Source organism: Pipistrellus kuhlii, unplaced genomic scaffold (genome assembly GCF_014108245.1).
Source record: "Pipistrellus kuhlii isolate mPipKuh1 unplaced genomic scaffold, mPipKuh1.p scaffold_m20_p_2, whole genome shotgun sequence".
Classification (NCBI taxonomy): Eukaryota; Metazoa; Chordata; class Mammalia; order Chiroptera; family Vespertilionidae; genus Pipistrellus; species Pipistrellus kuhlii.
In genome coordinates, this window is record NW_023425515.1 from 28,159,902 (window position 1) to 28,187,227 (window position 27,326).

At 38.3% G+C, this 27,326-nt stretch overlaps 1 protein-coding gene across 1 annotated transcript in view; it reads right to left on the reverse strand.

Annotated features, from left to right (window-relative positions):
* The window catches only part of SPATA16 (spermatogenesis associated 16), a 197,691-nt gene that overhangs the window by 17,306 nt on the left and 153,059 nt on the right, over positions 1-27,326 (reverse strand). The window contains 4 exon segments of the mRNA XM_036447738.2: positions 8,139-8,222; positions 11,408-11,572; positions 19,282-19,394; positions 20,648-20,794. Of these exon segments, the coding sequence (XP_036303631.1) occupies positions 8,139-8,222; positions 11,408-11,572; positions 19,282-19,394; positions 20,648-20,794 (509 nt within the window).

Genomic DNA, 27,326 nt, shown 5'->3' on the forward strand with positions numbered 1-27,326 from the left:
TATTTCTATCATTACTTTTAAAATAACAGTTTCATTCTCTCATTTAGTCTCACATCAGTGATCCAGAGGCATATCAGAATAAGAAAAAAACTTTGTTGGACGAGATTAAATTCTGATCTTCTCAGTGCAAAATTTAGACTTTGTGAGTGAAGAGCAAGTAACTTTTCTTCTAAGTTGCAGCAGAGTGTGCTTAACTATTTCTCTTAACTGATTGTCTGGTGAGAAAAAATAGAAACGTTCCAACTTAACAGTTGGTGCATTTTTTTTAAATAATTTTTTTTTTCTAAAGACTCCTTTTTCTATTTATTTTCAGGCCTAGTTTATAAAGCTTTAATAGGCCTTTGGATTCAATGTTAAGAAACACAAAATCATAGATTCTGAAGGTGGTAAGGATACAAATACATTATGCTTCTTAAAAGGTTGTGACTTGCCTAAAGTTTCATGAATGGGAGCTGACTTAATGGTCAAAGATTTGCAGACTTAGGTTGTGTATTCTTTTTTTGTAAATATGTTTTTATTGCATTTTTTTTAGAGAGAGAGGAGGGAGAGGGAGAGAGAAGCATTGATGTGAAAGAAGCACATCAATCAGTTGCCTCCTGTATGCATTCCAGGTACTGAGCCCACAACTTGGGCATGTGCCCAGACTGGAAATCTAACTGGTGACCTTTTGGTACATGGGACAATGCTCAACCAACTGAGCCACATTGGCCAGGGCTAAGCTGTATATTCTTTATGGTTATAGATTAAAAAGGAAGGAACAGAGAAGGAGAGTTCTTGGTAGGTAGATTAAAAGGTATACTAAGTCAAAAATTCCTTAGAGACTTTTTTTTTTTTACTCAGATTAAAATAAATTTATTTTGAGAATTGAAGACATGACAACTAGGCTAATTTATGGCCAAATTCCATTTTGGTTACAGGTTATTGAAATTCTCCATTGGCCTCACACCTGAATGCTCATCTATACACAAAACAATGCTGGTAAGTCAGAAATTTTCAGGCAGAACCCAATGTGGGATTCTATCAAGGTCTAGATCAAGTACTGGCTCTACTACTTGTTGACTGTGTGACTTTAGACACACTGCTAAGCTTCCTGTTTAATGCATTACTTCCTGTGAGGATTAGTGAGATATGTAAAGTGAATAGAAGAGTATTGGCACTCATGAAGAGCTTAGTAAACATTAACTCTTATTCTTTCATCTTGAAAGTCTGGCTTTCAAAACAACAAACAACAACACTTAATTCATTCAGAGTTAGGAGGAGACTTAGAATCTTCTAGTTCAATATCTTATTTTAGATAAGAAAATGGAGGCCCAGAGAAAGGAAGTGGTTTCTGAGCTAATGGTGACAGGCCAGGTCTCCAAATTGCTAGTTCATTTTTTTTTTCTTTTTTCTTTTTTTTTTTTCTTTCTCTCTGTACTAGGCTCTCTCCTTTTCTTCACTTCTCACATCCACTGCCACCACCTGCCTTCAAGATTCAAGCCATCCAACCTTGGATTCAAGCCACCATAACCACTCTCCTGTATCATATCATTGTAATAACCTACTAGCTAGTCTCCCTGATTCTAACCTTGCTCTCTTCAATCTATTCTTTTTAAATATATATATATATATATATATATATATATATATATATATATATTTCAGAAAGAAAAGGGAGAGAGAGAGAGAGATAAATAGAAATATCAGGGATGAGAAAAAAATCATTGATTGGTTGCCTTCTGCTTGACCCACAATGGGGATCAAGCCCACAACCTGGGCATGTGCCCTAAGAATACAACCTTGATCTCATCACTCAACTACTGGTATTTTAATCTATTCTAAGCAGCAGCTTAGATTATTTTCTTATTTGACAAAGCATTAAGTCCTCTGCTTGCTGGCTTCATTTCCTATTGCTCTTATTCATTCTACTCTAGTCACACTGCCCTCCTTGCAGGTCCCCATATATGCCAGGCATGTCCAATCTTCAGGTTTTGAATTTGCTGTTTCCTTTACTTGGAATGATTTTCACCGGCTATTTGCAAGGTTTGCATTTCTTTCAGCTATTTCTTTAAAGTCACCTTGGTGGATCCTGCCCTGTCTATTGTATTGCAGTTGTAATCATCTGGTATTTCCCATTTTCTTTTCCTGTCTCCTCTACCCATAATATTTACTACTTATAATACATTCCAGATTTTTTAGGTGGTGTATTGCCTACTTTTATCTGGTAAAGTGAAAACATCATGAGGGCACTGCTTGTAATAGAGTTGGACCCCGAGGAGGTGCTGGGTAAATGTTTGATGAATGCATGAATGAGCTGTGTGTTAACAGGACTTGTGAGATATTTAAAAGAGTGTTTTTCTCAGGTATTTATAGACTAAAATGAAGTAAAGTGTCACAGTCTTAATTAAAGAGTTTTGCTGTGGCAAGGGACTTGCCAATACAAGAAAATTTACTTTTTTTTTTAAACATAACCTGCTCATTTTTGTATATATATAGCTAAACCAACATGAATATATCTTTCTTGAGTTAATTACCAGCAAGAAAATAATGCTCTGTAAAGCCAAACGAAAACAAAAGCAAATAGCCTAAAACTTTATAAAGAATGCACTTTAGTTCTAGTGAGTTAAAAAACAACAACTATCTCATACTTTTTTTTCTTTCTGGGTTGTTAGTGAAATCTCAAAAAAAACAAAATATAGACAGGAGGTCAATGCTCACGGATGGGATTTCATCTTGCTAGGCTTTTTATAGACCTATAACAAAGTGGAGCTCTAAACACTGTGTTAGATAATGGGGATTCTGACAGTCCCTATAACTATGTGGAACTAGGAGGTGCTGCTATAATTCTGCTGCTTCTGATGAAAATTTCAAGTGTTTTCATTAGGTGCAACAGCTGTTTCTATTACAGATAACAGATCTCAGAGGTGGTGATGCTGATATCAACTTCTAGTGGGCTCAGAACACAGTGTAGCTTGTACAATTTTTTTTTCAATTTTTTTTTTTTCTGCACACGCCAATTAACTCTGTAGCAATAAAAGGAAATTACTTACTTGCTACTGGAATTGTCTGAAAGTGATAGGATCATCCTTCGTAGAGTCACATTAACCAAATTAAAAGCCCTTGGGAAAAATTTGGCACCCTGTTCCTTCACGTTCACATCTTCCTAAACACCTCTTAGGAGCTTCCATTTAGAAAGCTAGGATCATTTCCAGGGCTTTTAATTTGGAAAGATTGGCTGCTCACCAGTGGGTCCTTCTAGACACCCAGTGGTTGGGTGGAGTGGCTCTGTAGCGTTCCAATCTCAGTGGCCTTGACTTGACTATCCTCTTGCCTCCTGCTTGCTTGCTTGCAAGTTTTCCAGCCCAGAGAGTCACAGCTTTGTCTCTGGAGCTTGTCTCCTAGACAGACACTATAATTTCATTCTCTCATTGAATGTACATATCCCCCTCCAGAGAGAAGTGAAATCTATTCTTCTAACCCTGTGAATCTAGGCTTGCCTGTGACAGCTTTGACTGGTAAGTATGGTGGAAGTCGCTCTGCCATTTCTGGGACTAGCCTTTGAAAGGACTGTGGTTTCTATCTTCCTTGTCATGAAATGCTGCCTCTTGGAGCCCTGAAGTCACATGGAAAAGGCTACATTAGGGCACTTCAGTCAATGGTCTCAGCTGACTGGTGTCAACTGTCAGCCATATGAGTGAGCCATTCTGGAGTCCAGTTCATTTTAGCTTTAAAATGACCCTAGTTATTAAAACCACCTGATTGAGACACTGAGCAGGAACCACCTGGTCAGTCTATGGAACCATGAGAAAGGAGCACATTGCTGCTAAACCACTATATATTTGGGGTGACTTGTAACACAGCAAAATCTAACTAAAATAGGGGCAAAGTGGATAGCTTCAGGCTCAGTGTTTCTACGAATGGGAGTGTGAAAAAACTAGCTGAGAATGAGGTAGAATTGGTGGTTGTTTTTAAGATGTCGACAGATATAGGTAAATGTCAATCTGTCTTCCACCTTTTGGGCTGGTCATTGGAATTTTATATTTGAACTCTTCTATTGTCATGTAGTGAAATATAAATATCACTGTACAAACGTTATTTATGTACTGCAAAAGTATAAATATTATGACATTATTTTACAAATACAAATATTTCTGTGAAGGGTAATACTCTAAACCCGGGGTTGGCAAACTGCAGTTCGTGAGCCACGTGCGGCTCTTTGGCCCCTGGGGGGTGGCTCTTCCACAAAATACCACGGCCTGGGCGAGTCTATTTTGAAGAAGTGGCGTTAGAAGAAGTTTAAGTTAAAAAAATTTTGCTCTCAAAAGAAATTTCAATTGTTGTACTGTTGATATTTGGCTCTGTTGACTAATGAGTTTGCCGACCACTGCTCTAAACCAAGGTATAGCAAACTTTTTTCTGTATAGGAACAGATAGTAAATGATTTAGGCTTTGTGAACTATACAGTTTTCGTGGTGACTACTCAACTTGACCAAGGTGACATAGATGACAGTATGTAAATTAATTGCATAAACATGTGCAATAAACTTGATTTACAAAAATTGGTGGTTGGCCAATTTTGACCTGAGAGCTAGGAGTTTGCTAACCTTTGTTCTAAATGATTATTTTTGTAGCTAACAGAAATATTTGATTATATTGTGTGACTCTCATCAGAATTGGATTTGCTTTACCCACAGCTCCCATCTCTCTTGCCATTTCTTCTTAGTCTCATTTGTAGGGTTCTCTTAAGATTGAATGTGCTCCTACAGCCTCTCTTCTTACTAGCGTTCTTTCTCAGCCATGCCACTCAAATGATTTCCATTGAAAGCAATTTGACAATGACTATTTAGTCTTTTATCCAGAACTCCAGGCTTTTGTATTCCTCTTGGATATCTTGGCAGCACTGTAAGTTCATGGTACCTTTGTGTCAGTTACTGTCTATTGTCTCTCAATTCCAAGCCCACAATTAGTTCTTTGATGAGGGAGCTAGAGCTCTGCAAACACTACTTCTATTTTGTTAGCTCTTAGTCTCTGTCAATAGGGCAAGAGAGGGACTTGCTGTTTTCTGTTTACTTGACGCTGACTTTCTGGCTAATTGGGGTTCCTGTGAGCATCTTTTCAGCAGCGCTTTTTTCCCCCTGCAGGAACATGTTCCTTCCTGTCGTATCAGAATTACCTTCATTACCACTCCTTCTTCCCTGTCCCCCCTATGCTACAGCACAGTGGTTTAGTGTTCACTCCTCAGAAACCGGGTCTCAGCCCTTCAGGACCCCTCCTTTAAGCTCAGCGATTTCGATTCTAGCACCAGCTAGGCAGCGCCTCCCAGTGGGAGGTCTGAGTGTTAGCCCAGCAGGGTTCCTTCTTCGAGTTTCTGTTTTAGCAATTCCAACATCTTCACCTTGATCTTCTAGCACTAATGGGTGGTAGATGCCACCTCTAATGCTTTCTTTGTGTTAAGTTATTGTTCTCCTTTGCTTTCTCAGGTACCTCGTTAACAATTTCATACTTAGTTAACCATTTTTTATATCAAATCCCCGTTCAAATACCGGGCATGGTTTCTGTCTCCCAGCTGGGTTCTGAAGTAGTTCAGATTCTCTGCCAAAAGCTGCTCCTCCAACAGTGTTTGCTTCCCAAGTAAATGGCACCAGCAGTTCTCTCTCCATTCCCTGCCCAGTGGTTCAGGCCAAATATGTGGGCATCATTCTTAATTCTCTATATTCTCTGAATTCCCACAGGCACCCAGTGAACGACAAGGCCTGTTGATTTGGCTTCCTGAATGGTTCTTGTATCAGTCTGCTTCTCTCTACTGTTGTAACTGCCCTCTCAGTATCCTCCATTGTAGATCAAGCCATCACCTGAGAACTGACCTCCCCACATTTCTGTAGACCCTCAATCTGTTCTCCCACTACAGCCCAGGAGGTGTCTCACACGCGTACATTATGTCTTGACATAATTTATAAGTCTTTCTGTGAGATGGTTTCTGCCTCTACTTCATTTTGAAATATGCTCCTTGTGTCTTTGCCAGTTTTGAATCTGCCGTGATTTCTTTGCATTCTTGGTACAAACTATTCCTTTTGTTTAGAAATCTCCCTTTCATCCAATAATGACTAAGTAGACTATAAATGTTGTATAAAGATCACTTTTGGCTTTTCTGAGCTATTTGTTTCTATAGATCATTGAACATTCACTTTTTCACAAGAATATTCAGTAAACTTATAAGTAATCTATAATAATAAAAACATAATATGCAAATCAACCAAACGACCAAACAGCAGAACCACCGTAGGAACAACCATGCTATAACACACACTGGTGCTAGGGCAGCCAAGGCAGGTGTGATGCAATTGATCTGGGGGCCCACCATTGACCCATGATTGTTCACGGAGGGACCAGGCTACTGGCCAACAGGCCAATCAATTGGGGGGCTCCGTGATTGCCCCAAAGAGGGAAGCCCAGGCCACCCTCTTTGAGGCGATAGATAGGGGGCCTCTGTGGAAGTGGGGAAGTGGGGGTGTGTGGCATTGGACAGAGGCAGTGCTCGGCCAAGGCAGGTGCGGGTTTGGGTGGGGCTATGGTGCTGTGAGGCAGCCAGGGCCACGAGGCAGCTGGGACTGCAAAGGCCTACCTTTGCATGGATTTTGTGCATTAGGCGTCTAGTTCTTTAATAACTGTCTTCTCCGGATGGAGGACCTATATAGACAGGGACTATGTTTGTCTTTTCCAACACAGTCTTTAACACCTACTGTTCTCTCTGGCATAGTAAATATTCAACAAATATTGGCCGAGTTCAGTGAGTTTCTGTTTTATACATTTATCATAGCACCTCTGAATGAGTTCAGAAGGCACACATTTCCTTGGATGTGCCAGAATTCCTCATGGCTGACTGCTACCTTTTAGAGTGAAGGCTTCTTTGGTTTGCTCCTCTCCCATCTCTTGGTACCAGTTCTCCCTGTAGGTTCTCATAGTGATGGGAGGAGACTGAGTGGGGAATAGATTGAACAGAATTTATTATTTTTAGCTGGACTGGAGACTCAATATTACTCACTCCTATATTGTCAGAGGGCTCTGTGGTATCACATAAGCCACCTGAGCATTGGTGGCCAGTGCTGGTGGTCACTGCATTTCAACCCCATTAGCCAATGAAGGGATCTTCCTCTGCAGCTAATAACCAGTGTGTTATTTCTCTTCACAGTGTGCTAGTTTCTCTGTAGTTCCCTGAAAAGTAGCCATTTTTTCCTTAAGTGATAAAAAGTGGGGGAAAGGGTTGGCAAGTGGACTGAACATGGATGGAAGGGTTTTTATTTTACTTTATTTTATTTTTAAAATATATTTTATTGATTTTTTTTTACAGAGGGGAAAGGAGAGGGATAGAGAGTTAGAAACCTCAATGAGAGGAATAAAGAGTTAGAAACATCAATCAGCTGCCTCCTGCACACCTCCTACTGGAGATGTGTCCACAACCAAGGTACATGCCCTTGACTGGAATAGAAGCTGAGACCCTTCAATCCACAGGCCAATGCTCTATCCATCGAGCCAAACTGGTTAGAGCTGGAAGGGCTTTTAGAAAGCTATAATAGCCAAAACCCACTTGGCTCAGTGGATAGAGCATCAGTCTGTGGACTGAAAGGTCCCAGGTTCGATTCTGGTCAAAGGCATGTACATTGGTTGTGGGCACATCCTTGGTAGGGGGTGTGCAGAAGGCAGCTGGTCGATGTTTCTCTCTCATCAATGTTTCTAGCTCTCTATCTTTCTCTTCCTCTCTGTAAAAAAATCAATATAATATATATCATTTTCATATTCTTCTTTTATTTTATGCTTCTTCATTATTGGTTATTATAGCTTTCTTATATATATATATAATAACCAATAATGAAGAAGCAGAAAATAAAAGAAGAACATGAAAATGACAATGGTAAGAAGGCCCATACAAACATATGACTACAGCCTGCTAGAAAAAAAGCAGACCCGAGGGAACTGGTTAAAAAATTCATCTTTGATTTTGGTTACACTTCCAGAGAGAGAGTGCTGCATTTATTTAAAAAAGAAAACAAAGACTAAAACAACCCAAAGAACTTTCTTTTTATCTTCTAAATAGACTTGACCCAAGATGGACATTTGCTTTGAGAATCATATATCTTTTTTCCTTCAGCTGAGAGTTTTACCTTTTGGATTGCATTCCACACACGTTCTTTATCGTTTCTTCTTCCTTCGAGGGTGTCCATAGCATCTGCCATTAGTGACTGCAGCTGTGGCACCAAGATAAAAATTATCAGTGTGGAATTCACACAGAAATAAGTTCCCTAAATACACAGATTAAAACCTAATTAAAAAATCATTTGTACGCTGATGATTTTATTACTCATCTTTCCGACAATGAACATTGCTACCCCATCTTTGCTTCAGTCATTACTGAGTGTTATTGCAGATATAAAATATTGAAACAATGAAAAGATGCTTCTTGAAAATGGGTAGGAAACATATAGGATTTAATGTAGTAAGCATTGACGTTTTGTAAAAACAGATTTGGGTTGTAAAGAATGAAGGCCAGTAGTTAATTCTCTCAGGAAATGGCATGTAGTACATGAATGCGTTTTAGTATTTTCTCCTGAGGCAGATATATCATGATTTCAGGCATCATGCAAAAGCTCACCAGAGGACAATTCTGAAACTGTGCTGTCTTATTGCCTCTTAAAGGATCTAGCTCACTTTAGTTCTACTATTCTTTTTCTTCTCTAAAACTTCAAAATAACCACATTTTCTTTTTAGGTTCCATTCAAAGGCAAGTTTTCAGAATTCCACCATTTCCCCCAAACTGCCGCATTCCAATGTGAAATAGTCCTCTATACACCTGCTGCATATGGAGCCGCAAAGCAGAGAAGCTGCCTGGAGCTATGTGACAGTCACAGCTAAAAAGGAAAGTTCTCTAAAGAACAAATGGCAGCTCAGTTCACTGGGGCTTCAAACAGTGGGGACCCTTAGAGACTCTTTCTGAACTTTAGATATTGCAGAGTGGAGGCAGAAGGGCAGAGCGGAGTCCCTCAGAACTCTTCTGTGGAGCAGTCACTGTTTAGACAGTGCCACAGAAGGCATTACCCGGATTTATTGTCATGCTTCAAAGCTGAGAAGTTAAAATCTGTTATTTACAGCAATGAAATCTTGCAAGATGCATGACTTTTAAACATTGGGCCTCCACATATACATCCATATACATTAAATGTTTTTTTTTCTAGTAGGCAGATAAATTATAAAAAATATCCCATTTAATCCTATTTTCCAAGGTTAGTGGAATACTGCACTAACATGTTAATAAAATATTAATAATGCTAGTTTGGGGCCCTCGTGTATATTTTGAAATGCAAATATTTCCAGATGTGTGATGAAGAAGGCTTAGGTGCAGAAAACTCCCTTGCATTTTTCCGTGGAAATCTTGCATGTGCTTTTCAGGAAGACAGAATCAACACTGAGCCAGCTTCTCTGATGAACATGTTCTTTGCTTCCTTTTATCTCCGAGGGGCATTCATCATCTGAAATGGGCTAATACATGTACTTCGAAAGTTCCTTGCTTACTGCATTCCTGAATGCCATATGAATGGTATTTTAAACACACCCTTGCAGGAGGTGTTCTGCAGCACACTACCCTAAAGGTTTTACAAGCATGACCGCTAGTTTTGACTTAGTAAATCCTTGATTAATAGACTTTTCCCTCCTCCACCTATAGTTTTAATGGGTAGAAAGCATAGTTTATTATTTGGCTAGTAGACCATTTTAAATGCTTACATTGAATATCAATATTTAACACACTTTAACAGGTTCAGATGAACACTATAAATGTTGGCAGTGCATTTCTTGATGAAATCTGTTATAACTTTAAAAACTCAGGGAGGAAGGATTCCTTCAGTTACCGGGAAAGTTACAGGTGACCAGTTCAGGCTGTTCTCATCCTTGCTAGGTGAATGCAATCCAGGTCTGTAATTAGCGTTAGCTCCCTTCAATTAAAGCCGCAGAGGACAGAGCCTTCCCTGTCACACATTAGGATCTCTAGAGTACACCTGACCTTTCTTCGAATGGCCAGCACACGGTTAACGAATTGTTTTTCAGACTAGCTGCTGTCATTTCTAATATTGATTATGGTTATAAGAAACAAATTTGTTTCAGGATTGTTTGAGCTACTCCTTCAACTAGTTTTTGACTACCTCTGTGTTTTCTGACTTAACTGGTCGATTCAGTTAAAAAACTACAGCCAGCTGAAAGCGGTTTGGCTCAGTGGATAGAGCATCTGTCTTTGGACTAAAGGGTTCCAGGTTTGATTCCGGTCAAGGGCATGTACCCTGTTTCCCCGAAAATAAGACAGTGTCTTATATTAATTTTTTCTCCCAAAATTGCGCTAGGTCTTATTTTCAGGGATGTCTTATCTTTCCATGCGCTAGGTCTTATTTTCGGAGGATGTCTTATTTTTAGGGAAACACGGTACCTTGATTGTAGGCAACCTCTGGTAGGGGGTGTGCAAGAGGCAGCTGGTCAATGTTTCTCTCTCAAAGATGTTTCTAGCTCTCCATAGCTCTCCTTCCCTCTCTGTAAAAAATCAAAACAATATATTAAACAAAACAAAACAAAAAAAAAACAACAAAACAAAAAACCTACAACCATTTGACTAACTACATTTCCCCCTCAAATAAAATAATTGTTCTATCTAAATGTACCAGTGTGTGTGTGTGTGTGTGTGTGTGTGTGTGTGTGTTTGTATTGGCACTGCCAACACATATGTGACACTGGAAGTGAATACGAAAACCCTAAAGACTATTTTGTACTGTTGGTTTTCTGTACAGCGGTTATTCTTTTGGGTTCTCAATTTTCCATAGAAGAGAATCCTGTATTAACAAGTCTTGGAGTTTAAGAAGAAATTCATTAAAACTTTACTTAAAACAAAAAGCTTGACATACAATTCAAATAATCAGCTCCTTTCCATGTTTTTCCATGTCAGACAAGTGTTGCTATTAAAAAATGGAAGCTAGACCAGCTTGCATGGCTCAGTGGACTGAGCATTGACCCATGCACCATAGAGGTCCCTGGTTCGATTCCTTCCCAGGACACATGCCCTAGATTGTGAGCTCGATCCCCAGTAGGGGGAGGAGTACAGGAGGCAGCCAATGTATGTTTCTCTATCATCAATATTTCTATCTTCTTTCCCTCTCCCTTCCTCTCTAAAAAGATCAATACAAACATATTTTAAAAAAATGGAAGCCAGTCCATGTGAGCAATAAAATAAGACACCTTTCTATATTTCCCAGTTTCTTCATTAGAATGCTGCATGAGGGTTGGGGAGCTGGCCCTCAGACTATATTTATTATGACAAATTTCTTTCAGACCATATCACTTTTTCTTCTGACTCAGGGCCTGAGGAAGCCTTCATCAAAGAAAAACAAACACTTACCAATTCTGCCTCCTGGGGACTGATGTCCCGTAGATAGGGAATGGTGGCTAGCTCAGCCATTGCTTGATTGATCACCTGGGACTGCTCCTTTACTCTCTGCAGCCGGCTGAGGAGGCTGGCGTACTGCAACTTCTCCATCACACCCAAGCATGCAGGGAAGCTCCCCTGGTGTCCCAGAAAAAGGAAATGCTTTAGAACAAGACCTCAGAACTAGAGCTTTCTCTGGGGATTGAAGTCAGGGTTGGTTATAGTACATTTAAATCCTTTGAAGCAATGGCCTCTAGTATAAACAAACATTTCCTTCTCTCATTTTAGAGAATGACCTGGATCCTTCCTTCAAACAGATGAGTGTATGTAAAAGGGAACACATTGCAGGACTGATATGCAGGTGGCCCTGAATAAGCAAGTTGTGCCAAGGGAAGAGGAAGGGACTGACATTGAACGTGACAGCTCTACCTTCCCAGTGGCCATAAGAAAGCTGTGTCTTGTGTGTGTGTGTGTGTGTGTGTGTGTGTGTGTGTGTGTGTGTGTATGGTGGGGGGGGAGGGAGGTTATTTATGTTATCCAGGTTATCATAAGAGCTAAGAGTTGCCCACTCTACCTTGTTTATAGAAAAGAATATTTTTATGCAAGTTGAATCCTGGAAAATGTGCTGCACATTGAATTCTCTTTACCCAATGGCTTACATCAACTCTGCTTTTATCTTTAGTTCTTGTATGGCCTCGAACTCTGATTCTTCTTCTTGTGGTATTATAGCACTTTATTCTGACTCCCAGGGTCATCCCAGCAACCGACATGGCCCATCTTGAAACAGACTACTGTCCACATTTGTAAGGACCACCAACCCACATGAATCTATGGGCATTTCAGGTTGTCTCAGAATAAGGCCCTTTTCTAATAAGGTGGCCTACACATGTGTTTGTTATTGCCAGCCATAAAAGAGGAGATGCCACTTTTTCTAAAAAGTTTAATACAAATTATAATGCATGATAGGAGAGGCAAAGTTTATAATAAAATACCTACATTTATATTTAGAAAAAGTGTTTCTGACATAAAGGGACCTATAAGGATTAAAAGAAAATCCTTGAGTTTCAACTATGTGTGGAGGGAAATGAGAAATTGGGAGTCACAGGGGCATTTAGTTGGCACTTTCATTCCACATCCAGGTGCTCAGAGGAGGAAAGCTGGAGGACCAGTGTCCCCTACGGCAGGGCACCACCTGCACCAGAATCACTAGGTTTGTTGGTTAACTAGTCAGAGTCCTGAGCCTTACTCGGTGAATCATAATCTCTGTTATGTGTCTCTCTTTGCATGGATTGTAGATAGGTACCTCCTCACTCCCCAAATATTCAAGTATCTCAAGAAAGTTGAAGAACAGACAACTATCTTAAAACATAGTATCTGAGCAAGATTTTAGTTTGTGCAAACTTATAAAACAGATTTTCCCTCCAGAAATTAGAGAAGGCAGACATTTCCCCCCTTAAAATATATCTTCCAAAGAGGAAAACTATTGGAAACTAGCATTACGAAAGAGCATTGGAATTTCAGCTTGTATTTAGAAAGCAGGTCTTCCTGAAATGTCACATGCATGTTTTAATTGACAACAACCTCTAGAAGTTGGTGCTTTTCTAGAGTCTTGTGAATAAAGGAAGGTTGAGAACCACGGCACTGTATTTGCTGTATTTCTCCCTAACATCTATCTATACCCTATGACTAATGTTCCTCTATTTCAACTAATTTGTTCTTTCAGATGAACATTTGTCTAAAAATCTATAAACCTATAGGAGCAATGATTGCAAATTGTGGATTTGGGCTCCCTTCCCTGAACTGACCCAATAACTCGCCTACACTTTTATTTAAACGTGTTGCTAAACAATGGGATTCTGACAAACAGAGGAAAGCGAGTTGCAGGAGAAATTGTTTTCTTTCTGAAGAAAAATTGCTTTATTTGTTTTAAAAAACACACACCAAAAAAAACACTGTGGCTGGTTGTAGGAAAGTGGGTAGTGGTTCAATTCCAAAGAGCAGAAACAACCGCAGCCTACATGGGAACATAATCTAGCAGTGAAATTTCCTAAACATTAGGAAAATAAAAATAGTGGAAGGCAATGGTGTTTTGTTAGCTTGATTGTTGGGTACATAACAAAACAGGAAGTACCCTATACATTAAATACTAGGAAGAGAATATAGTTAACTATTAAAACCTTCTTCTCCCCCTGCCCCCACCGGCAGCTTAAGACAAAAGCAGTTTTGATTATTAGAAAACTACAGATGCATGCATATTTCATCTATATGATAGGGGTCTTTGAGAGATAAAGTGAAGAAGAAAAAAAGAAATTAATATAATGCCAGCAGGAATGTTTTAATCCTATTGCTTTAAGAAAATAAAGGGAAGGCTGAAAAGCGAAGGAATTACCTTAAACATCTAATGCTAGCAAGGGCTAAATCTAAGGGGAAGTAGCCCTCCCAGTGAGACCTCAGGCGTGATTAAAGTGCTCCTTAGCTGCTGGAAAGAGTTTTAAAAAGTGGCCATGATTGAAGCTACCATGTTTCCCTGAAAATGAGACATCCTCTGAAAATAAGACCTACTTACAGGTTTCCTTCTGAGTGAAATATAAGGCATCCCCCAGAAATAAGGCCCCCCCCTAGGCTAAACATGAGAGATTTGGTCCACTGATTCTGAAAGAAATGGAGTCACAAGAAATTCACCAGGAAATTCAAGAATTGGATTGTTATGATGATGTTCCAGAAGATGATGACATGATTGTCATTGAATAAATGAGTAAATTCTTGATACTGTAGGATTCACAGTTTGTCTGGTTTGTGTTGACAACTACTGTACTACCATACCGTATACAGGTAATAAATTTCCTTTATTTTCATTTAACAATAAATGTGAACCATATTCTTCTTCATGGAAAAATAAGACATCCCCTGAAAATAAGACCTAACGCATCTTTGGGAGCAAAAATTAATATAAGACACTGTCTTATTTTCGGGGAAACAGGGTAAAACTTCACACAGGTACAATGAAGTTAGGTAAGTAGCAAGTTTAAATGAGGGCTTCGGTCAGAATTGTCTAAATTTAATAGCAGGAATGGATTAATATTTGGCAAATAAATGGCACTACATATAATAGTGCTAAAAAGTATTTGGAATATATTCCCACTTGACTCAAATATATAGAAACATTAATTGCAAAAAAAAGGGGGTAGAAAAATACTATTGTTCATTTCAAATGTGCATATGTAAACACTTTATATGCTTCACTTGGAGGAAATTAAAAGTAAAATTAATGAGGTATTAAAATCATGGTTAGTTAAGTCATTTTTTGGCAAGTCAGCCTGTGATGGAGGCTTCATGCATGGCAAGAGATTTTATTATTTTGACTCTTTAACATTTAGCCCAGGAAGCACAGTACATAAGGTTTGAAACTGACACCAGCCAATAAAGTTAATGAATGAAAAAGTGCAGTGGTATCTGATGGCATGTGAATTAATTAGGACAAAGATCCATAGAAAGAAAACTACCAGTAAAGCAGAGTTCCTGGTTGAATGGGGTTGATGTTCACTGGGATTAAAAGCCACCAGATAGGCAGATAGGGGAATATTTTAGATTATTCCTCTTAAAATACCAGAACCATGTTGAGCCGTGTGTGGTGTGTTTAGCAAAGGAATCTATAAATATAAGTGAACTGGTGTGGCTCAGTGGTTGAGTGTCGGCCTATGAACCAGGTCAGGGTCCCATTCTTGATCAGAGCACATGCCAGGATTGTGGGCTGGATCGCCAGTAAGGTGCATGCAGAAAGCAGCCAGTCAATGATTCTCTCTCGTCATTGATGTTTCTATCTCTCTCTCTCTCTCCCTTCCTTTCTGAAATAAATAAAAGTATTTTTTTTAAAGAGAAGGAAACAGGTGTCAGAGTGTAAGGAGAATCATTGCCTGAGACACAGAAACCTCCCTCATACCAGAATGTCCTTCACCAACTGAGTCTACCACCCCATGGCAGGAAGTAAAAGTCCATGTTCCCTGGAAAGCCCTACTGTAAATTTGCCCCAAGGCTGGAGATGACAGCTTTAATCCTGCCTTTATGACACAGAGCACCAAAGTACCTCAACTTTGTGACACTGAGCACATCAGTGATGCAGGAAAAAAATCGAAATCCCACCGGACACTTGCACAATCTTCATTTTAGAAGAATATGTCATTTCCAAGTACACAATTTATATAAAGAAAAAGAAAGGTCTATAAAATGGTCCTTTTGTCAAAGCAAACTAAAATCGATATAGATGACTAAAGCTTCCAACATTTATAATACTTTGCAAAGTGCTTCAACATGGATTATGTACTTTTTGTCTCACAACAACTCTGTGAGGTATCAGCCTGTTTTTAAAAATATATATTTTAATTGATTTCAGAAAGATGAAGGGAAAGGGAGAGAGAGAGAGAAACATCAATGATGAGAGAGAATCATCAATTGGCTGCTTCCTGCACGCCCCTACTGGGGACCGAGCTCACAACCCAGGCATGTGCCCTTGATTGGAATTGAACCTGCGACCCATTCACAGGCCGACACTTTATCCACTGAGCTAAACTGGCCAGGGAAGTATCAGCCTGTTTTATAAATGAGCAAAAGCAGCTCATAGATTAAGTGACTTATCCTAGGGTTACACAGCCAGAGCATTGCCTTGGACTAACGTCTTTATCTACAGGTGTCACAAAGTGGGGTAACCGCTAATAAGGACAATGCAATGTTTAAGCATTCGAGTGGATGACATTTGATATCTGACAAGATAAAAACAGACCTCACGGGATCTTAAAATCACTGTTGAGGGCTGTTTGGGTCACATTTAATGATACCATGTAGAAATAATTTCTACTCACCAACTCATTACTTGCTTCATTAAGCTAGGTTACCTTTGCAGCAATTTTATTTAGTCCTGCTTTATGAAGCTCTGATTTGCCATATAATAAGAAACCCAGAGGCCAATATTGGAATGTACTCATGGTCCCTGGGTATCTTTGGGATCACTTACTTCGATTCTATTAAAACTGTTAGAGAAAAACCTTTCAAAAACTGATATTTTCCATAGAAGCAAACATAAGAAAGCAGAAATTCCTTGCAGCTAGCAAAGTGGTGCTGACTCATTAAAAAAAAATTGAGTTATTAATTAGATGCTAAGAATCTTAATTACTGTATGGTTTTAAAATTTCTACTATTGACACAAAATTTCCAAGTAGCTAGAATGTCTTTTTAAAGGTGAGAAGAAAATGAGTTAAGAACATGTAAAAGGTGCCTAATGCTTAGATAGGTCTAATCAGCATTCACAACCCACTGTGAGATCTGAGCTGGCGACAGATGATGTGGTCATTTTCCTGACAAGTAACAAGGTTGGGCAGGTATCTCTCAAAAAAGCTGGGGCACAGACAGATCACCTCTATAACATACATCTCATTGGCTCTGCTAGGCTGACCACATGTGGATGAGGTGAAATCACTTCACATGGTGATAGTTCTTGCTAGCAAAACTTTCACTGCTTGCAAGGGCCTGATGATGACAATGATGATGAGTGTGGGTCTCTAATTAAGATGGAGACGATGGTAAGGATGTGTCTATGTGTCTGGAGGAGGTTGTGATAGAGGGTAAATTGGAGAATAGGACCCAAAATTTGTAGTGGAGCCAGTGAGGGTGCTATGAATGGAATGTTTGTGTCCATCCAAAATTCACATGTTGAAGCCCTATCCCCAAGTGTGATGGTATTTGGACAGGGGACCTTTGGGAGGTAATGGGATGAAGTCATGGGTTGGGGGCCCTCATGATAGGATTATTGCTCTTATAGGAAGATATATCAGATGCTTTGCTCTCTGCTATGTGAAGATAGCAAAAAGTAGCCTACTGCCAAATTGGTGGGAGGGGGCTGCTTCATCAGAATTTGACCATGCTGGCATCCTGACCTTGGATTTCTAGCCTCTGGAACTGTGAGAAAATAAATGTCTTCTGTTTAAAAGTCAACCAGTCGGTGGTATTTTGTTATAACAGCCTGAAATGACTGAGACAGAGATGGATTTGTTATTAATAGCAATTATCATTGGGTGTAACACAGGCGTGGGAGCTGGGAAAAATCAGTAAAAATGTGCTTTTGTATTTGCAATGCTTAGAATTACAAATCATGCAAATATATGAGCGATATTACAGCTTTTCTAAAATGCTGAATAATGTTATTGAGCAGATAAACTGCTGAATAGATGTGAAGTCGTTGTTTGTCATGACCCCCTTGGCTCCCTTTGCAGAAACATTGAATCAATTACATAATACAAAATTCACCAAAAAAAATTATTTAAAATTTCCAGTGCACAGGCCTTTTGAAAAATACTGTCCCTCCTTATCTCAAGAAGATACTTTCCAAGACCTCCAATGGATGCCTCAAACCTCATGGATAACATTGAACCCCAGGTAAACTGCTTTTCCCCCTTTTATTGTTGGTAATTGTCATTAATCTCTACTGTGCCTAATTCATTAAGGTTTAATATATGTATTAGGCACAGTAAAGATTAATGACAATTACCAACAATAAAATAGAGCAATTATAACAACATCCTATACTAGTACAATAAAAGCTTAATATGCAAATTGTCCCCTTGGGCGGGTGGTTGACCTGGAGTTCAACCAGGAGACCAGGAGTTCCACCATTGGCTATGACGAGCACTGAGTACCAGGGGGCAGTGTGGAACATGGGGTGTCGGCGACACAGCGCTGACAATGGGTGGCAGTGGAGGTGCTGCTGGCCCTGATAGGCCCCAATGAGAGCAGGACCACAGTGGGATGGTGGAGCAGGTGAATGGGCAGTGCCAGGCCAACGCTGGAGTGAGCAGGAGCCTGATTGCCCCACCAATCACCCCTCAGACAGAGACCAGGAGCAGCTCTGACCCTTCCATTACAGAGAAAGGGCAAAGAGCAATATTAAAATATTTCTTCTAATTATTTTCATTTCAATGTGCATGAATCTATGCACTGGGCCACTAGTATGGTAATAAAAATTTTGTGAATGCGGACTTTCTCAAAATATGTTATAGTATTGTACTCACCCACTTATAATGGCATGAGATGATACAATGCCTATGTGATGAGAGTAAGGGAGGTACTCAGAACAATGTGCAGCTTAAAACTTATGAATTGTTTATTTCCGGAATGTTCCATTTAATATTTTTTGACCGCAGTTGATAAGAGCTAAACTGTGGATAAAGGGGGAGGACTACTGTATTAAAAAAGAGGAACCTGCATTTACAGGGTACTAATGAGAAGTTCCTTTTATACCTTATATTTTGTAAATTACCACAGCATAATTCAGGTCTTATTTTGTTAAGGCTGAAAAATAGAAGGGGCATACTTTTCTTGGAATAGAGGAAGGAATTAGATATACAAAGGTATACAAAAAATCAATTGGCAATATTGAGTAGCGCTGAGTTTATTACTGTGGTGTGGTGGTGCCAGCTGAATTCTTGTGTAGGTAACAAGATGGTTATATGCAATAGCCCAATATGTGAAATAGGAAAAATAACATTTTGTTATTGACTTGCAATGAGAAATTCATTGCAACCTTGAAGTAGATATGAGGAAGGCACAAGAAAGGGCTCTTTAAAGAGACATTACTTGCTAAATGTTTGAAATTGCAAAGCATAGCATTGTAAAATATCTTTAAAGATAAAAGGAGTAAAATCATTAGCTAAACTTAGGTTTGTTTTGCAAATAAGATTTACTGTGAAAGTTTTTAAAATCCTTCAATACTTGTAATATTTGCAGCATAAGCTTTCCATAATTCTAGAACTGTTTAATAGTATACATTGGAAAAATATTAAAAAAACTCATATACCTACATTCAATTGGGTACTTCTAATAAAATCCAGTATTGGCAAGATTCGCTTCCCCATTGTCTCCATCTGTCTCACTGTGTCTTCTCTGGTGAGCAGACCGAAGGGAGTTTTATATTCTAAAAATTGCAACAATAAACTTTTATACTATTTTTTTCCAGACTTCCATTTCAAAATGCTTTCTTTAGTAAGCTATAAACAGATATCTCAATGCTAATAGATATGAAATCTTTAGTATAGAAACCAGTCCTATCCTTACACCATATGCATAATAATGAAAGATCTATGAGGAGAGAGGCAGAGGAGAAATTGCCCTTTAAAGACTATCATTTAGACATTTTGTTGTGGTGCTGACTGAGAGATCCAAGAGACAGCCTGTAACAATTCACCTCTCTCTGCTGAATTGTGAAAAAAATGTTGTCATAAATGTGTCTGATTCTTGTCTTGTTCCTCCCAGGTATTATTCAAGTGTGCAGATCCCATTGACTTTGAATGTAGCTCAGGGTTGAGATAAGCCTCAGACGATACAGTGCCAAACAAAACACAAATCCTTAATTATGTGGGTAGAGCTGAAAGAATAAATGTAACCTGGTCATGAATCATCCCACAAGTTTGAGAACTCAACTCCCTGTGAATATTTTCTTGATTTTTTTTGAAAGTTTCAACTAGAATTACTGAACACCATTTAACTATAATACTCTTCAAGAGATCTAAGCTCTTGGTTAATTACCTAACAGTGATCGGCAAACTGCGGCTCACGAGCCACATGCGGCTCTTTGGCCCCTTGAGTGTGGCTCTTCCACAAAATACCACGGCCTGGGTGAGTCTATTTTGGAGAAGTGGCATTAGAAGAAGTTTAAGTTTAAAAAATTTGGCTCTCAAAAAAAATGTCAATCGTCGTACTATTGATATTTGGCTCTGTTGACTAATGAGTTTGCCGACCACTGACCTCAGAAGACTGGAACAAATATTAATACAATAGCAGGTAATTGAAATGATTTAAGGTTGTCACTGGCTGTATTTTTCATTTCATAAAATAATTCTGTTGCATAATTTTCTCCTACATTTGTTAACTGATGATGATAAAAATGTGTCTTTGTGGAGTGCCCTATGATAGTGTGGTTGGGTGAGATGGTTGAGTGAGGAAGGTAGACACTCTAGGATTGTTTGGCCTTGGTGGAAGCTTTCCTAGAACCAGAATTCCAGGAATTATTAACTGGAATCCACAGAGAAGACTGGCAGGAGTTAATTCTAACCGAACACACAGTTTGGGGTCCTACTGTATGTTAGGCCTTGTGATGAATAAGACTTGAATAATGTACAACTCCTGCCTTATAATACTATTGAAAGATAGTAAGTCCAGGTGATTTACCTGTAAATGTTGGCAGCTTCCTACTTGATACTTTTTCCAAAAATTTCCCATCTTCTTTGTTTTTGAACCCAAGAGTCAAGAGGTATTGTTGGGGAGAAAAACATGACCAGTCAACTGTCTGAGGCAACATGTGGAGTCCTTGAAGATCTAAAATACAACAGAAAGAGAACTAAAGACTTTGTTATCATATTATTATTGTCTTCAGAGTATTTTTTCCTAGATTCCAGGAGGTATACTTTGAAAAAATAAATACAAACATTAAAGACAAAAAGTAAAAGCATGCATCAAAAGGTCAAATAGCTGATATATCAAAATTATATTTCATTATTTAATTTTTTCTGAAAACAAACATAAGGCATAGAAATATTCCTCTTTCCCACATTTAAAATAGTACAAATTTTAGGACCAGCTTGCAGCTTCAATATTTTTCACGGTGACTCTTTTTAAGGGAATTTCATTTTTCTGTTCATAGTTTGAGATGACAGAAAATAATGTTATATAAAAGGAAAACTAGAAATTATTATACCAAGTGAGAATTAAAATATAAAGCTAATTAATTTAGTTACCATCCCGCCTAGTTGTAGAAAGAAATTTGAAAATGATAAACGTACTGACTTTTGTAATGAGACTTGGAAATAATTCAAGTGTCATGAAAATGGTTTTAAAACAAACTCAGTTCTTAATGACTATAAAAGCTAATATTTACTGAATACATGTTCTACCTTCCCTTGTTTGAAGGATTCTGGGTGCATTGTGTTTTTCAATCTTCTTGGAAACTTTACAAAATTGGCGATGTTACCCCCAATAGGAAGTTGAGGCACATAAGAAGTGACTTGCCCGAGAGCACAGTCTGTATGTGGACAAAGCAGGATCTCCACCAGGCAGTCTGACTCCAGAGACCAGAGGCCTAATCGCTGCACTCTGCTCAGGGCTTGCTTAACTCTGGATTACTCTTGGGACAGGAACAAATGTTATTCATAGAGTCTTGGAACACAGATTCACTTAATTCATTTCCATTCTGAGTAATAAGGCTTTGGTTTATTGCAAAAGACGTCTCAAATAAAAGATGATGGGCAGAGAGGTTAATGAGCCCTCCCTACTTACCACTGACAGAAAGGGGGAAATTCTAAAGGTCCTGCAATTAAAATTTAGTTAAAGGTCAATTTTTAGTGTTGAATAGAATGCAAATGGTAATGGTTCAAATAGAGCCTTCAATATTTATCTGAAATATATTAAAAGAAAATGGACAGAGTAAATAAACCATGAGTTTTTATTTACTCTCCCCATCCATATTTCTTTAGCTGTAGAACCCTTTGTTAAAACTAAAGTTTACTGAGAAGCCCAGTATATAAAGCCAATAAAATTAGAGTGGTTCCCTAGTTATAGTTTGCTGGTTTTGCTCCTAACTTAGAAGGCCCCAGGAACTCCTGGCCATGCTGTTGATGGTGTCTCGGGTTATCCTATGGAGAGGTCTTTTGCTTCCTGAGTAACTCTGGATGTCCACAGGGTCCTTGAGTGGGTGGGATAGACTTTATGGCTGTTCTGCCCTCTCAGAATACATCTAGCTTGTTGAAGTCTTTACCAGAAAGGATTTATCTCAGACATGACACCTCCAAGACTTTTAGGCCTACACTGAAGTGATCGTGGAGGCCCCAGAGTCCTAAACTTCAGAAGAGATTAGGGTGTATTGTTTATGGACTGGTGTTTTTGTGGTTTGCAGGAAGCATCTCTAGATTTGGCATTTTCTGGTATAGCTCTATTGCCAGAAACATCCAGATGTTTGAGGGATCTGTTATATATAAATAACCTAAGGCCTTTGAGACGTTGATAGCTTCCTATTCATAAATATTTGGTGGGTTAAGAGGAGACCAATGCTATTAGTGACAGTGATTAAATAGATGAGCCAAACAAATGTGAGCATTATATATAATTTTTTATAAAATATGCTTGCAAAAAATAGAAGTACTAGTATTTTCTGTTTATTTTGACCCTCTATGTTTTATTTTATGTGTTTGATTTATTATTAAAATTAATTTCTAATATAAGCTTTGAAATGTGAGAGGTCCCTACATACATTCTGTTAAACTTAGAAAAAAACATTTAAAAAACTATCATTCTTATTTCATTTGTATGCAGAGTAAATTGCAGTTGTGTGAACATTTAGCCTAGCAGGTGGTCTATGACCCAAAATGACGAAACACTTACCAGATGTTGAATCTCATGTAACATTAATTTGAGTGCTAATTGTTCTCAATTTTATGCTCATAAACCTCTACCTACGTCCGAAAAGCCCTGTGCCTCTGATGGATATGAAAGTTAACCAGATTATGCTGTCCTCTGACAGAAAAAGTTGAATTGATTAAAACATCTTCTTTGCTCCTGTCATGTAAGAAAGAAACTTTGGATAAATCCTTTAATGCATTCCGCTACAATTTATCACAATTGGAGATGAAATTTAGATGACTATGACCAATTTTATTATTAAAAGAGTCAGTTTGCAGGTATAATACAGTTCCAAATTTTTACCATGTGGGAAGCTGATGTGTTAGAAAAGATTATCAAAGATAGATTATGTAGATTAAACTTCCTACAGAAACATAATATTTTAATTTTTTCATCCAAATAAAAGATGTCTAACTCTCTGAAAAAGAAGTTAATGAAAGTTTGCCCTTCATTAAAATTCTTGATTGTTCCCCAGGCAGCTGAAACTGAGCCGTTTTCAGATCCCCAAGTCATGCATGCTCTTTGACCTTCTGTACTGTTGTGTTCTCTTTCTCTATCTCTTTGTCTCTCTGCCTCCTGTCTCTATCTCCATCTCCTTGTCTCTCTCTGTCTCTTTTTATGTGTCTCTGGCTCCCCCTCTTTCCTGCACATGCATACATATGGATTTTTGTTTTCTCTTGCTTTCTCATTCAGGACTCTGCCAAGCTATCTCTGGCTCACTAATATGTTTTTCAAACACATACGGCTAGGGGAATTTCTCTGTACTGTGGCTTTAACTAGTACTTCTAACCAAATGATTGGGGATCAAATTTATAGTCCCATTTAAAAATGATACCAAATTCCAACACAGCATTTCCAAATGCCAACAGAACAAATATATCCCTTAAAATGATTTATGGACACATATATAATATCTTAATCAATAAAAAAAGTCAATTAAAAACGTGGCTTTTAAAATCACTACAACTCCCTTCTTCCCTACTTTTTACTAATACGCTATAAGGATAGCCAGTGTTCACCCCAATTATTCTGGCTTGAAATTTTGAAGCCACTGTTGACTTTTCTTTCCTCAATTTTCTATAATTTAGAGAGACAAAAAAAAGAAAACCAAACTAATTAAATATGACCATTGCAATACATGTCTTATTAACCCCTTTCATTGTATTATCATTGCCCATCCTGGTTAAATTTCTAATCATATAACATCTGCATTACAAGCAGCCTCACTGCCTTGCCACCTGTATCACTTCATGCCAATATATCTCCACACAACCCGCAATGAGTAGCTCTGGATTACTGTCTTTGTCATCATCACATTCATCCTGGGAACTCCAGTGACTTCTTTTCTGGCATTCAAGGCTCTCAACTGTGTGCATCTCACCATCTACGCCAGTTCCTATGGTTTCTCCAGGATAAACCTTACCAGCTGCTATGCTGATTCACTAAGTTGTACCAGCCTTTGCTTATCCTGCTTCAGAGCTCTTTTTTGTGCCCTTTTACCCAGAAACACCTACATTTTCTCCCCATTTTGCCTGTATTCAATTGATCATTATCCTTCTAGATGCACATAATTGAAGTTCCATCTTGTCTATGAAGGGTTTCCTGAATATTTCATTATGTCCTTTAAACCCTTAAAGAACATCTTTACTCTCTATACTTTAGACTCTAGAGTGGCTCTCCTAATGTTTCATGGGCTTTATCTTATCTTATCTCCCCAACAAGTTTTATTTTTTATTTTTTAAAAAATATATTTTATTGATTTTTCACAGAAAGGAAGAGAGAGGGATAGAAAGTTAGAAACATCGATGAGAGAGAATCATCGACCAGCTGCCTCTTGCACACCACCTACCGGGGATGTGCCCACAACCAAGGTACATGCCCTTGCCCGGAATCGAACCTGGGACCTTTCAGTCCGCAGGCCGACGCTCTATCCACTGAGCCAAACCGGTCCTGGCTCCCCAACAAGTTTTAATCTTCCTGAGGATCACATCTCCAAATTATGTTCATGTCCCAACAACTTGGTGTTTAATCAATACTTGAATGGAATCTAAAAACAAACTTTACCAAATCATTAAGTTTTAATAATTCAAATTAAAATATGACTTTAAATAAAATGAATGAAATGTCATTTTGCGATATGGTTTATTATCTGTTACTAAAGTTAGAAATAAATATCTTTGTTCTTCATTTTACCAAAACCTTAGGTAATTTCTGTTCAACTTAAAAAGGGTAAGTGAGGTAAAATAGTCTGTAACAGATAACTCAGTGAAGTAGATGTTCAAATAAACAGAGTAACTTTTCCTGGATGGAAAAATTAGTTTCAGATTCAGATTGTATCCTTGCTGCAATTTGTTCTCTGGCAAATATGGACTCTTAGCCACAAAAGGGAACTGCATTATTAGAGAGAGTCTGGTCTGTAACACCAGAAAAGCATCTGCAAAAACATGAGATGTTGTTTGTAGATCAGCAGACTCACCTATATATTTGAAGAATAACATTATTTGTTACGAAGTTAAAAATCCATAAAATAAAATTTGAGCTCTCTAGAAGTAAAGTACAAAACATAGATGCCATCATTATTATTGGTATTTTCTGTTGGACACCTCATCATAACCATATCCAGCAGATTGTAAATGAACTTTATAAAACAATTGGAAAAAAGAAAAGTCATAGAGATTTTAAAACTCTTTTAGAAACACACAAATTTGTTTAGTGTTTTATCATCACCTTTCTCTAAGTTTCATTTCCTTTTCATTTTTTTGTGTCTATGTCACTTCTCTGCCCTTTGTCCATAACAAAATGTTCTGACATTTTGAGTTAAAGCAAAATTTCATTTTTAAAGGTCCCAATTGCTCAGTGTAAGTTGGGGCCATGTCAGTTTTATATGACTTCTTTTTACTGATCAGTTTCAGAGTTTAGCTTCTGCAGTGCCTTTAGAATGCCAACACTTTGTCATTACTTCTTTCCCAGTCATTCTCTGAGTTTTATCTTGTGCTACTTTTATGCCACTACTTCCATCTTAGAAGCTAGCCACCAATTCACATCAGCAAGAAAAGAGCAAAAGGCAGCAACTTTGCAACTCAGTTATCATTATTGCCCTCCCCCCAACAAATAATAAAAGTTTCTAATTTTAAAGACATTGATAGAATATTTTGATTTTTTGCATTAATGTTTGAGAAAGCTATCTAGATAATGGGATACATCAGTGAACAAAACAGATAAAAATTCCTGTGTTTCAGGAATTTACATACTGCCTGAAAAACTTAAGCAAGTCAGGAACTATGAAAAGACAGAGACTGACTAAATAAATAAGTAAATAAATAAAAGTTCAGTTATGAACTTAAGAGAACACCAAAGAAGAAGGCAAAAAATGTTGAAAGTAGAAGGATGTGAAAATAAATACCAGAAATCAGAATAAAATGAGTGCTTTTATATTAATATCAGACAAATCTACTAATAAAAGAGTAACATGCTAATTGACTGTACCTTTGTGCCCCCACCAGCCAATCAGGAATGACTATGCAAATTAACCCAACAAATATGGCAGATTAATTTGCATACACAAGCACCAAGGCCCCAGGGGCGGTGTGGGACACTTGCATCATCGCCATGGCATTCTGCACTACCCCAGCCACTCAGCCTCTGGGCAGTGTGGGAAGGCAGAAAGGCAGCTCTGGGCTAGAGTGGAAAGGCTGCTCCAGCCAGAACTAAGGCAGTGCCGGCAGCGGGGGGAAGGGAGGTTCATTCTTGCACAAATCTTTGTGCATTGGACCTCTAGTATACTATAATACACAAGACATTATTAAGGCCAAAGAGCATAAGTATGTAATGACAATATATAATTCATAAGGAAAGTTTAACAATATTAAAATTATATCTACTTAAAGCCAAAACTTAAAAAGTAAAAAATGGCCAAAACCAGTTTGGCTCAATGGATAGAGCGTCTGCTTGGGGACTGAAGGGTCCCGGGTTCGATTTCGGTCAAGGGCATGTACCTTGGTTGTGGGCATATCCCCAGTAGGGGGTGTGCAAGAGGCAGCTGATCAATGGCTCTCTCTCATCGATGTTTCTAGCTCTCTATCTCTCTCCCTTCCTCTTTGTACAAAATCAATAAAATATATATTTTTTAAAAAAGTAAAAAATGGCAAAATTATTAGAATAAATTGACAAATCCACTACCATCATTGATTATTTAAACGTTTTCTATATATGAATTAATCAAGCAGATAAAAAATTAATAGCATATCCATCAAGCTTGAGCTAATGGATAAAAAATGCATTTGACAATGAGAAAGTCTATTCTCCTCAAGCATCAGTGTAATATTCATGAAAGTTAACCGTATGCTAGGCCAGTGGTCGTCAAACTGTGGCTCACGAACCACATGCAGCCTGTGAGCCGTGGTGTGCTGCTCTAATGAGTTTGCTGACCACTGTCATATAGTACCCTTTACCTCTT